At 35.8% G+C, this 13,658-nt stretch overlaps 1 protein-coding gene across 1 annotated transcript; it reads left to right on the top strand.

Moving 5' to 3' along the window:
* Positions 1-4,339: 4,339 nt before the first annotated feature.
* On the top strand, positions 4,340-10,210 carry Tdrd15 (tudor domain containing 15). The gene is given in 11 exon segments (XM_012949937.2): positions 4,340-7,912; positions 7,914-8,512; positions 8,582-8,646; positions 8,649-9,137; positions 9,140-9,196; positions 9,199-9,332; positions 9,334-9,500; positions 9,502-9,587; positions 9,590-9,678; positions 9,681-9,900; positions 9,903-10,210. Coding segments are annotated over 11 exon segments (5,787 nt in total).
* The last annotated feature ends 3,448 nt before the right edge of the window (positions 10,211-13,658 follow it).

Raw genomic sequence — 13,658 nt, 5'->3', positions numbered from 1 at the left:
GTTTGCCCATGGCAGCAGGAACTGTGTTTCCTGATTCTGCTTAGCAAGAAAGTGCTGGAGAGGCAGATGTGGCATTAAGGAGCTGATTAACATTTGAGTAACAGGGTTGCCTGCTACCTGATTAAGAATTTATTCCAGTGCTGGGGAAATGGCTTAGCGGTTAAGGCATTTGCCTGCAAAGCCTAAATTGCCCAGTTCAATTCCCCAGGACCCTATGTAAGCCAGATGCACAGAAGGTGAATGCATCTGGAGTTCGTTTGCAGGGGCTGGAGGCCCTGGCTGTCCATTCTCTCTCTCTCTCAAATAAATAAGGAAATAAAAAAAGAATTTATTCTATAGTGGGGTTCTGGGGTTAGCATTATATGGAACTTAAGATTTTCTTTTTAAATGATGATTTATCCACAAACCACTTGTGTATATTTCTTTCTCATACATATTCCAATTTTCTTTCAGAATTCCCATCATCCTATAGAAATCAGTTATTGCACTTTAATTTCCATAGATTTTTGACTCAAGCTGTTTCTTTTTCTGGAAAGGTAGATATAGGTCTGTTTACTGTTTGCTATGACAATTCCCATAATTTCTTGGGCAAACCTCTCCTTGATTGGAGGATAATGCCTCAGCAATCTACTTTGGGATGTTATAGACCTTCAGAGAGAGGGATATGTGCCAGGTTCATGCATTCTCCCCATTGATGTGTAAATACCTATGAGAGCACTTGTACTGTTTGAAAAAGTAGAGTGGTTTGGAGGAACAGGCTTTAGATGTTTTAAGTAACCTGTCTGTAGAACTTTCTTGTGCCTTTGGGTTATTATGGCTAAAACAATTTATGAAGGGTCTTTTTTCTTTTCTTTCTTTCTTTCTTTTTCTTTTTCTTTCTTTCTTTTTTTTTTTTTTTGTTTACGAGATAGGGTGTCACTCTAGCTCAGGCTGACCTGGAATTCACTAAGTAGTCTCAGAGTGGCCTTAAACTCATGGCGATTGTTCCTACATATGTCTCCTAAGTGCTGGGATTAAAGGTATCTGTCACCATGCCTGGCTAGGTCTATCTTTTTATATCTAAAAGGGTGGCATGGCTCCTAAAAGATTATACCTTCTCTTTCCAATTTTATAATGGTGAATGGTCATGGGAATGTTCTCTCTCTCTCTCTCTCTCTCTCTCTCTCTCTCTCTGTGTGTGTGTGTGTGTGTATAATGTGGGGTGTATGTGTACCTGAGGTACTTGCAGGTGTGTGCGGGTGCATGTGCTCATGTACATGTGTGCAGAGGTCAGAGGAGGAAGGTAGGTGTTCTATTGCTTTTCTGCCTTATTTCCCTGAGACAAGTGATTCTCCCATCTCTGTCACTGTCAATGCTTGGGATACAGGCATGCAGACATGCTTGGGTTTTTACCTAGGTGCTGGGGATTGAATCCAGGTCCTCATGCTTGCATAGTAAGCGTTTTTACCCACTGAGCCATCTCTATAGTCCAAATTTATGGAGCTCTTTAGGCAAATACTAGGAAAAAATATGTTATAAGTAGCTAGTATCTTTTCTTATGCATGTTGGAATTATGTACGTATAAACTAATTAAAGTCTTGGAATTGGGTAAAGTCCTATCATTTTAAGTTATGAAGGCATTAGAAGGCCTGTGCTCTGAAGCTCTTAGTTTTATTTTATTTAAAATCCTTAGAGTGTTACTGATTTTATTCTTAGAGACTCTAGGATCAGATAAGCATAACTGAAATCTCTGTAGAGCATGCCATGCTTATAACACTACTAAACTAGTTAAATAATTAAGAAAATGAAGCCTAAATCTTATATCTTTTTCTGTGTTTTTAGTGTTCTGTTTAAATTTCTGGCCTTGAATCTTAAAACCTAGAAAAGGATTTTGGTGCATTATTTGACCTCTTTGAGAGATATATTTGCTAAGGTTTTATTTTTCTTGTCTTGTATGTTTCTCTTTTATATTTTTTCCTTTCCCTCTCTAAGAGTTCGTGGAGTTCAGTCAAAATTTTCTTTTCTTTATTCTGGGTTCATTCTTCCTGTTGTAGTTTTATATTTATCATGATGGAATTGTTCTTCCTAATCTCAGTTGTTATAGCTTCCACACTACTTTGTCATATACAATTGCATTATCGTCCTTTCACAGTTTTAGAACAATTATCAAATTTTTGAAAAAAATTCTTTTTCAGTGCATTTATTCCTGTTGGAAACCTCTCTCTCTCTCTCTCTCTCTCTCTCTCTCTCTCTCTCTCTTTCTCTCCCTTTCTTTCTCTCTTATAACATGGATCCTTTTTTTTTCTCATTTGTTTTCTTGAGGTACGGTTTCACTCTAACCAAGGCTGACCTGGATTTCACTATGTAGTCTTAGGGTAGCCTCAAAGTCAAGACAGTCCTCCTACCTCTGCTTCCCGAGTGCTGGAATTAAAGGCATGTGCTACCAAGCCCAGCTTAAGCCTCTTGTTTTTATTTAAGGTCCACTGCTTTTCTTTCTCATCACCATAGGAAAAAAAACAAATACTTAACTATTGTTTTGACTTAGTCAAGGAAGATTTGAGCTTGTCCTATAGGTGGTGATTTTTGTCTGAATTCAGGTATGATTGTCAGACATTCATTATATGAAAAAATGGTTGACATATACAGCTTAACAGGAGGAAGGATTTATTTGAGCTCATAGTTTCAGAGGGTATAGTTTTGACTCCATTGCTTCTGGGCATGTGGCTGGGGAGAACATCATGACAGAGCCATGGCAACATGAGCTGCCCACCTAGTGGCAGCCACACAACAGAGAAGAGTGATAGGAAAGGGCCAAGGACAAGCTATATCGCTTCATGGCTTGCCATAAAACACTTCAAACTAGGTCCTACCTTTCATACTTTTGGTACTTCTTTATAATATGAACCAATCAAGGGTTTAACCCATTGGTTAATGATAATCAAATCACCTTACAATGATCGGCTCTACCAGTAGAGAACTAGGCCTTCAGATATGAACCCTTTGAGGTGATACTTCAAATTCAAATTATAACATTGGAAGCATTTTATATTTTTATTACCACTTTAAGAATCCTCAGAATCTGGAGATCAATAATGAAGCAAAGTTTTGTATCATACCTGGAGTTTTCCCTCTCTCCTTTGTGGGCACAGACACACCAATGATTAGATTGGGTGATAACTCAGTGCCCTCCAATGCTTATCTTCCCTAAATTTTGTCCAGACCCTAGCCTGTTGTCCTCAATTAAAAACTAATCCTAGCCAGGCATGGTGGTACGTGCCTTTAATCCCAGCATTTGTTTGGAGATGTAGGAGGATTGTCATGAGTTTGAGGCCACCCTGAGATTACATAGTGAATTCCAGGTCAGCCTGGGTTAGAGTGAAACCTTACCTTAAAAAACAAAACAAAAAGAAAGAATAATCCTAGTATTACATAATGACATGGTAGAATATAAGTATTGCCAATGAACACAAAATAGGGATTGCAAAACATGTTCCACTCACTGATTTGGCACCTACCCTTGCTTTCTGACCTGCCCCTTTGAATTATGTTTTACTAGAATCATTCTGGATAAGGGAGGATGATTTTCTTCTAGTAGGGGAAGTTCCCTAGTTGTGAGGGTTTACATTGATGGTCTACTTGATAGGACCTAGAATCACCTGTGAGGGATTATCTAGATTAGTTTAGCCTGTGGGCATGCCTATGCAGGGATCATCTTCATTTGATTTGACTGAGTTGAGAAGACCCACCTTAACTGTGGTGGCACATTCCACAGTCCTGTGACTAGTGCTATATAGAAAGGAAAGTGCTGACTGAGCACCAACATTATCACTTTCTGCTTCCTTGCTGTGGACCTGTTTCAAACTACTTCAAGCACCTGCTGCCATGCTTCTCTCATGCCTTTTCACTATGGTGGACTGTAACCTAGAATGATAAGCTGAAATAAATCCTTCCTTTCAACTGTTTTGGTCAGGTATTTTGTTTTGATAAGAAGGAACAAGCTAATATACTAGTAAGCCTTACTTGGCTATTTTCATTACACTACACATAATATCCAATAGAAGTTTGCTAAGGCTTCTGGGGCATCAAGATTACCTGTGTTGAATTCTAGTGCTGATGTATTCTCTCTTTTTTTGTCACTTCAATGAAAGTTTTTAATGTGAAGAAATCAGTGAACATTTAGATTATGCTTACCTCAACATTTTGTGCAGTATACACAATTTTAACTAACATGTTTAATAAAAAAGCAGATACAGTTATTTTTAAGGTTTATATTAACAACAAATTCATAAAAGTATAATTATATTTAATTTTGACAGCCATCTGTACAGAAGGTAATTTATATTTAATTGCTTTTTAGGAAATGGATTTGACATCTTTATCACCAACATTTTCAGATGCAGATCTGACAGTATTACATATTGAATGTCTTCCTAAGGATATTCTTGTGAAATTTCAATGCAAAAATAATAATGAATGTCAGTTTGATTACCACATTTTGCAGAAGGAAATACAACATATTCCAAAAGTAAAAAATAATGTCGATATTGATGAATTTTGTTTAGTGGAAGAAAGAGTAACTGGAGAATGGCAGAGAGGAAGAGTGTTAGAGAAGAGAAATGAACTCTATACAGTGCTCCTCATAGACCAGGGAGAAGAACTGAGAGTTGATAGTACTCGGATTGCTTCAGCTTGTGATAATTTATTTGAACTCCCACCACGGGTGGTATTTGGTATTTTTGCCAACATACTTCCTGTTGGGGAAAAATGGTCTCCTAAGGCTTTGAATTATTTCAAATCATTAGTGGGAATAAAATTGAAAGGCTACATACAAGCTATTTTGCCTCTGCAGATAATTCTTCTGGAAGTGCCAAAAGTTATTTCTGGTGTTCTTGAATTACAATTAGGAAGATTTATTGATGGAGATTCATTTCGTCTTATTGTAGAAATGTTAAAGGAATTCCCTCAACATGTGGCAAGTTTCTTGCAACATAGAAGACCTGAATTGTCATTGAGTAGTAACAGTACTTTACTTGGTAGTCAACATGTCCTGCATAACTTCCAGCCTTCTCTGTCAATAGGAAGTTTGGGCAGTGTAAAGGTATCATCTGCACTGAGCCCAGGTAAATTTTATTGTCAATTAATTAAATGGATTCCAGAGCTAGAAAACTTCACAGAGCGCATGAATTTTTATTATGATGTGATAAGTCAAGACACAAGTCCCACATATGATAATTTTGGATTACTTTGTGTTGCTAAAAGTACAAATGGACAGTGGCAAAGGGGAATTCTTCAGCAGCTCTTGCCCAATAATCAAGTGAAAATTTGGTTTATGGATTATGGCAGCAGTGAGGCTGTACCTTCGATTCATATAAAGAAATTGAAAGAGGATTTTCTGTTAGAACCACTGTTTTCATTTCCATGTTCTCTGACATATTTACACAGTCCAGACAGAGATGCAAGGAAACATCAACTGACTATATTTAAGCAAGCCTTGTTAGGGAAAATAATATATGCCCACATTGACTGGTTCAGTAATGATGAACATTTGTATTATGTGACATTACAAAGTCAAGAATCTACAATTAATTCTCGATGCCTATGGAAACTGGTAGATACACAAGTACTTTGTCTTGGGTCTGATTGTAACATTTCCAATGTCTTGAGTGAACCACTTCCATCTGATATAGACACCTTTGCAGGTAATGGCATTATTGGAAATGTTGAACATTTGATAGGTGATATAAGTAAAACAGAAAATTTAAAAGATTTACCTATCAAAACTGTAAAAGTGGAGATAGAGACCACCTATATAGCTTTTGTAGTATATGTACTGAACCCATTAGATTTCTGGGTACGCATTAATGAATACCAAAATGAGTTTCAAGATTTAATGAAAAACATAAATAAATTTTATGATTTAAATGAAAATGAGGAACTAATTCTGAGAAATCCTAAACCTGGATTATTTTGTTGTGCTAGATATAGCAAGGATGGATGTTTTTACCGAGCTGCCATCACTGAAATTAATGGGTATAATATTAATGTTTATCTCTTGGATTATGGAAATATAGACTCCATACCATTTTTTGATGCAAAAATTTTGCTTCCAGAATTTTGTGAGTTGCCTGCCTTAGCTATACACTGTTCACTTGCGCATATATTTCCTGTTGAAGATTTATGGATTAAAGCAGCAGTTGATTATTTTAAAGAAATTGTTTTGAACAAAGAAATTTTGCTTCAAGTTATAGCAAAAGCCAATGAAAAGTACATGGTAAATATTCAGATTATTGAAACCTCAGAAGATACTGATGTTGTTTCTCTTATGTTGCAAGCAGGATATGCAGAATCTTGGGATGTGGAACCACAAAATTTTCCAAAATGTACAAGAGAATATTCAGTTTTAAATTTGAAACCTAAAAACACAGTCAGTATAAAAAATGTCATACCAACCTTTCTCAAAACAACTAAATATAAATCTTACCGTTCAAATAAACTGAAAGAAAATATCTCATCTTTGTACACATTCTCAGATTTAGGAAGTTCTTTTAACTTGTTTTTTGGACCTGACTCATCACTACCTTATAAAGAATATATGTTTAGTCCAGGAAAACTTCTTGAAGTCAAATGTTCTTATTACTATGGCCCAGGTGACTTTTCATGCCAGCTCCAATGTAAGTTAGAAGACCTAAAATTACTAATGGAACAAATCCAAGATTATTACAGCATTCATTCTGAGCCATATCAGATGGGACAAACTGCTTGCATTGCCAAGTATTCCAAAGATGGAAAGTGGTATCGAGCTGCTATTTTGAGTCAAGTATCAGAAAAAGAAGTTGACATAGTATTTGTTGACTATGGTAATCCAGATAGAGTTTTAATTAAAGATCTTTGTGCTATTAACCCACATTTTCTTGTTCTAGAAGCACAAGCCTTCAGGTGTTGTCTTAACTATTTAGTTGAACCCATTACTTGTAAATTATTAGATTGGACACTAGATGCATCCAGAGACTTTGAACATTACATATTGTCATCTAGAGGGTTATTCACATGCATCATCTATGCCTTAGTTCTGATACATCCTATGTGTTTATGTAGCATAGTGGATTTGAAAACATCGCTTACTAGTGCAAATGAATTTCTAACTTATCACAGCTCCACACAGTATAGCATGTTAGTAAAACCATTCCCATTCTCAGTTAGCCTTTACAGTTATTATTATTCTTCCTTTGATATAAAAATTGGAAGTGAAGAAGAAATATATATATCCCATGTATATAGTCCCCAAAAGTTCTACTGCCAGCTCTGTAGAAATAGTAATGATCTAGAAATGCTTGAGACAAGAATTGTCGAGATGATAAGCCTCAAAAATTGTCCTAAGTATGACTGCAGGAAAATGAGACTGTGCATATCTAAGTATGTAGAGGATGGTCACCTGTACAGAGCTTTAGTTAAGCCACAAGAGTCATCATGTGACTTTCTGGTTTATTTTGTGGACTTTGGCAATGAGCAATTGGTAGAAAAAAATATGTTGTGGGGCATTTCTAAACATTTTCCAGAGCTGCTGTTTACTCCTATGCAAGCAATTCAATGCTTTCTGTCTGATCTTAGAGATGTAGATATTCCTGAAGAAATCAATAGGTGGTTTGAAGAAAATTGCTTAGGCAAACCATTAAAAGCTGTAATAAAGTCTCAGGAATCAGATGGCCAACTCGGTATAGATTTATATGATGGATATCAACATATAAATCAGACAATAAAAGTGATGCTCAATGCTTTTGGAGAAAAGGGTCCTCAACGAGCACAATGTGTAGAAAAGAGTCAGAGATTAAAGACTGCTACTCCTTTGAAAGGAAAAATATAGGATAATGACCACTGTAATATAAATCAAACAAGCTCAGAAACATATTCTGAAAAGAAAACAGATCAATTTATGTGTTCCCAAGTATATATGCATATATGCCAGGATTTTTTAAATTGTACCCGTGTCAAAAAACAAAGTGAAGAAGTCTTTGAACAATAGACTTAAAAATTAAAGTGTGGAATTTGTCCCTGCATCTACACATGTTCTTAAAGGAAGTGCTGTGGATCCCTAATCAGGTATGGTGCTGTCCCAGCCATTTATCAGAGACTTAAGTCAAGCAGCCTTACAAAACCCATGTGTCCTTAATAGACCGCAGATCAATGACCTTCTTCAGCCCCACATTTACTTGAAGACCCAAGTTAAAGGTCATGTCTCTAATAATACTAGTAGCCCCACAACTTTTTATTTTCCTACTGCTGAGAATGAAAATGTACCTATTGGACTTAGAGATGTTCTAAATGAAAGAAGACAAAGTAGAGTGAAAAAGTAGAGCTCAGTGAACCTTCTGGTGGAACACCTTGTAGTTACAGCATTCTCTGGTCATAGTGCCATTTTCAGAGCAGTTGTGAAGGAAATCTTGCCTGGCTATTCTTTTGAAGTAGAGTTTCTTTCTTTCTCTCTTTCTCTCTCTCTCTCTCTCTTTCTCTCTCTCTCTCTCTTTCTTTCTTTCTTTCTTTTTTTTTGGCTATACCTATATTGCAATAGTAAACACATCTAGTGATTTTATATTCAACAGAATTAAATATTTTTTCAGCTAGAAATCCATTCTTTTGTGAGTGCAATAAAATGGAATGGACCTGATGAAATATGAATAGCAAAATTGTGGGTTATTTTGCCTTAAAGGTAAGTAACATGCCATTTTCTTACATATTTTTGAAAAAGCATGATTAGCACTGGGGGTTAAACATAATTTGTGATAATAGATATGTTGTTGATGGATTACCTGAATGGTCAACATGTAAGAAACTATGGAAGACAGTGTTGCAAATTTCTCAGGTTGTCTCTCAACAAGTCAGCCCCTATGATGATAATGAAAAGAGGAGAGTAGGATCAAATGAACATGAAATTTCTGTGATTCTCCAGTGATCCTACCAACAACTGGTTGAAATTCCTTTGAAATGTTAAGACCTGGAAAACTCGAAAAAGCTGAAATACTTTACATTTCAGAGTAGAAGATTTTATGTGAAGTTATTAAAATTTTTAAAAAAGAGATCAGATTTGATAGTATTAATTACTAAAGAACACAGCTCTTCTTTCTTGTCTATGGAAATTGAAAAAGAATGTCAAAAATCTAAAAATTGTTAAAGTATTATTGATCAAAAATAGGAAAAATGTATGTTGATGATTTTTTATTTGATCATTGAAGGATTAAATAGTACCTGTAAACCAAGGCACACAGTGAAGAATCAGAAACGTTCCAAGGCAAGTTGTGCCTTGTAAGTAAATATGGTTTAAAGATTCTAAGAAAATGACTTTGGAATTCATTGTATGATTTTGCTCATTTGGAAATAAACATCATTTTCCTGAAATGTTTAGATTGTATTTGAGAAATAACATTTTTGGTAGATGGCATGCTGCTTTTGGAATATTTAAATTTGCATATAGTTCAAGGGAAAGAGAATGAGCTGCAATCACCATGGATGATTTCTAGTGTGGACTCTCACAGACTCTCATGTGACCAAGTACACTACAATCCTTTGAGTACAATTCCAGAATGGTGGGTGGTATTCTGGTGTTGCCATACTGGTACCCATCTATCTTACTTCTGTGTTAAGTTAGAAGATTTGTTTGGTACAGGAAAGTATGTCTTTGTGTTGCTTTTAGATCTCCCAGAAATTTCATAAACATGCTTCCAGAACTGATAATTCTGGGTTTTAATTGCTTGTTAAAAAATGAATTGGAAGATCAGTGGAACATAGAAGAAATTTCTAGCATTTCTGATAGGTCTTTACTTATTCTGTTGATTGACTATGGATATCATCTATCCATCTCTACTGTTTATATATTTGATTTAGATGTAATAAATGTTCAAGTTGTTCTGGAGGAAATGCATAATTTTCAGTGGCAGGCTCGCCATGTATCTTATGCAGCATTTTACCTGCTCCAGGGAAGCATGGGAACAAAGAAGCCAGAAGACCTATACAGCATTTCCTAAGCAAACTGGGTATAGTTCTTCATGTTAGGGAGTGTGATTCTGAAGCAAAATTGGAAGCAGTTGTCACTCATGAGGCAATCAGTTTGGTGGTTACACTAGTTGCATATGATATGATGATGTATTTTGAAATTCAGCTCCTCTTGAAACAATTACTAAAACTGGATCTACTAAAATGCAGTATGAAGCACAGAGAAATCCTATTTTTCCACAGTTAGATCAAACTTATTACAAAAAGAAAGTATATATTATAGCAGCAAGAAGCAAAACTTAACGAAGAAGAAACCTATAAAGATGAAAGATGTCTGTAAGAACTTCTTAAAGAAAAGCCATATTATCAAAATTTATATTCTAGAAGTTTAACACAGAGGAAAAGTTCATGGTAGAAAAGTTAATCTCTAGAGAACCATTGTATTGATGCACATCTTGCTGCTTCATTTGGGAGCTGCCTGATTGTTTGACGAATAATACCAATGGCATTGAAAATGTTTTTGAAAAACAACCAACTGAAGGAATACAAGGAAATAATAGCACAGTGGCCCTGAAGACAGGAAGAAATGGTTCTGAAACTTCGAAAGTAAGTAGTCATTTTCAAATGTAGCTTTGGTATATATTGTATTTTCTGATAAGTATTTTTGAAAAGTACCATCTTTTAAGAAAAATTTACTAGAAATTGTGAATAAGGGCTTAACTGGAAATGATCATTTGGATGCTGTCTTGACCTATCCCAGATGCTGAGCAGGAGACAATAGCGAAAGGAGAAAATTTTAGCCACAGATGCTTGCTCCCATTCTTAGCATTTTACAAATAACAGCAAGATTTTCACAAAACCCTAGAGGCCCTAGATTTCAGGTTGATAAATCTTGTCATGATTAGTGAGCTCTTGGGCTCATTTTGAAGAACCAATTTTCTATTATGTGTTATTTCATAAAAGGTAAATTATTCTAGCCAATAAATTATTCTAGCATATTGCTAAGTCAGGTAAAATTTACAGAATATGCTTACTCTAGCATATTTTCTCTCAAGGCATCTAGACATCAAATGGGTTCTAAAATACTGTTAACATTTGATTATCTGATTTTGCTTATGTACATTATATTAATTTTCTCTATGGATTAGCTACTGTTGATTTTATATGGTTTATAAAATGTCCCTTTTTAGTGACTATTTGTTCTGACTTTACATATAACATATAGCATTTCATATTATAGCTAGCAACATCACAGGTTGCACTCTCTCAGTTACTTGAGTGAAGGGGCACTCAACCAAAGTTCTTAGCCTAACAGCTTATTTTTTTGATGTATTGCTACCAAGTGTTTTATCTCAATTCATATTTAGAATTTTTAGACTGAACTGCTACATGCTTTAAGATTTCTCTCCTTTCCTTCTAACTTTTGAATCCTTCATTACTGTAGCAGTGATTAGTGTTTTGATAGAAGCAGCCCCAGGTTTTAAGTGATTACTGTACTCCAGGAACTATGTTAAGAGGTGAAATATTATCTCATGGGATATTTACCACAACACTGAAGCAAGTTGATGTTAAAGTAACTAGTACCATCCTTAATCTGAGTTATAAATCGGCTTTTCAAATTTATATTCCTTATTTATTTATTTGAAGTAAAGTTGAAGTTTATTAAGAATTTTTTTAAATTTTATATACTTGAGAGAGATAGACAGAGAATGGGTATACCAGGACCTTCAGCCACTGCAAATGAATTCCAGATGCATGTGCCACCTTGTGCATCTGGCTTATGTGGGTCCTGGGGAATTGAACCTGGGTCCTTTGGCTTTGCAGGAAAGTGCCTTAACCACTAAACAATCTAAATGTTTTAATATGAGTTTAAGCATGCACATTAAGGGAGAGATAGATGTAGTCTTAAGAAAAGATAGTCATAACCATGTATGATGATACATGTCTGCAATTCAAGCTCAGGCAGGAGGATTGCAGCAAATTTGAAGCCACCTTGGATCTAGCAAGTTCCAGGAAGGGCTACATAGTAAGAACTTACATCAAAATAATTAAACAGTAGTTGTAAACAACCAGGTATGAGTGTGGCCTTTTCAAGGCAGAGTAGCATTTAAAACATCCACACATCCCCACACACAGAGTTTTGAGTTTTGTAAGTGTGTAGATCATGGTATGTGTATGGTTTTCATATATTCTGAAGCTACATTGTCCAAAGGATATATCAGATTAAGTACAAATATTTTCAGGTAAGTAAAAATATTTAGTATATATATATATTTTTTTTTTTTTCAGTAAATGAGGTCATCAGGTGACCAGACATGTATTATACAGGTTCATAGGCTATTAGGCTAAAAACTTTGGTTAAGTGCTTACTCAACAAGTGCAAAGCCCTAGGTAGATACCATAGCAACACACACACACACACACACACACACACCCACACCCACACCCACACACACTATTGGTAAATAAAATGTCACATATCTAAAGATTAAATAGCATGGCAAACAGTATCAAAGAGCATGGTTATTCATGATAAAATGACCTTGCCAGTACTGAATCAAGAATCATTTAGACTTATCTACTTGGGCACAACACCAGAGCATCTTTATATGGGGCCTATCTATATAAAATTATATAAATATACTGTAATATAATATAAATATAAAAAATATATAGCCTGATACAGTTCTCAGTAAAAAGAAAGGAAGAAGAGATGAATCTAACATATACCTTTCTTCTAAATGGTTCTAGATTGCGCTTATTTCTGGAAGCTTGACTGAGCAAAGAGACAAGAAGTGTTAATGACAGGAGGGTACCTTCCTTTCTTCATGAGTTTACCACTAAAACAACAGGAATAGGGAGGAAGCATTCTCCCTCAAAGTTACCATTGCCACATTATGGTTAAGGGTTAGGAAGAAAAAATATCTTGTTCATGACAAGTCAGAGACTGAGAAGTTAAATTTAGATATTTCTACTTTGTTTTATTCATTATTTACCCTACCTTTGAAAAAGTAGTTAAAAGAGGCACCTAGTTACCCAGGCTTGTAAATTCAGTTATTTGAGAATCTGAGACAAGATGATCATAAGTACCTGTGGTGGTTTGATTCAGGTATCCCCCATAAATTCAGATGTTCTGAATGCTTGGTTTCCAGCTGATGGACGTTTGGGAATTAACACCTTTTGGAGGCATTGTTATTGTTGGAGGTGGGCTTATGGGTGTTATAGCCAGTGTTTGGCACACTGTCCTGTTGCTATGGTCCACCTTATGTTGGCTAGGGGGTGATGTCCACCCTCTGCTCATATTGTCATTTTCCTTGCCATCATTGGAGCTTCTCCTTCAAGCATGTAAGCCAAAATAAACCTCTTTGTTCCCACAAGCTGCTCTTGGTTAGGTGATTTCTACAGCAAAGAGAACCTGACTGCAACAGTAAAGCAGTGGGATTGCTGCTAGACACCTGACTGTATGGCTTTGGCTTTTGGAGCTGATTTTCAAGAGGAATGTGGAAGGATTTGAAAACTTGGCCTCAGAGATAGCTTGCAGTGCTGTAAGTACAGCTTGATGGACTATTCTGGTCAGAGTTGAAAGACCTGAATGTAGTAAGAACTATTGACTATGAAGTTTGGCTTATGAGGGTGAGAAAGAGCTTTGCTTGGACTGGGCCAGCAGTTTGTGTGAGGCTTGTTGTTATGCTCAT

The sequence above is a fragment of the Jaculus jaculus genome, chromosome 5, assembly GCF_020740685.1.
Source record: "Jaculus jaculus isolate mJacJac1 chromosome 5, mJacJac1.mat.Y.cur, whole genome shotgun sequence".
NCBI classification, from domain to species: Eukaryota; Metazoa; Chordata; class Mammalia; order Rodentia; family Dipodidae; genus Jaculus; species Jaculus jaculus.
Note: the sequence above shows the minus strand (reverse complement) of the source record. Positions and strands in the feature narration are given on the sequence as shown.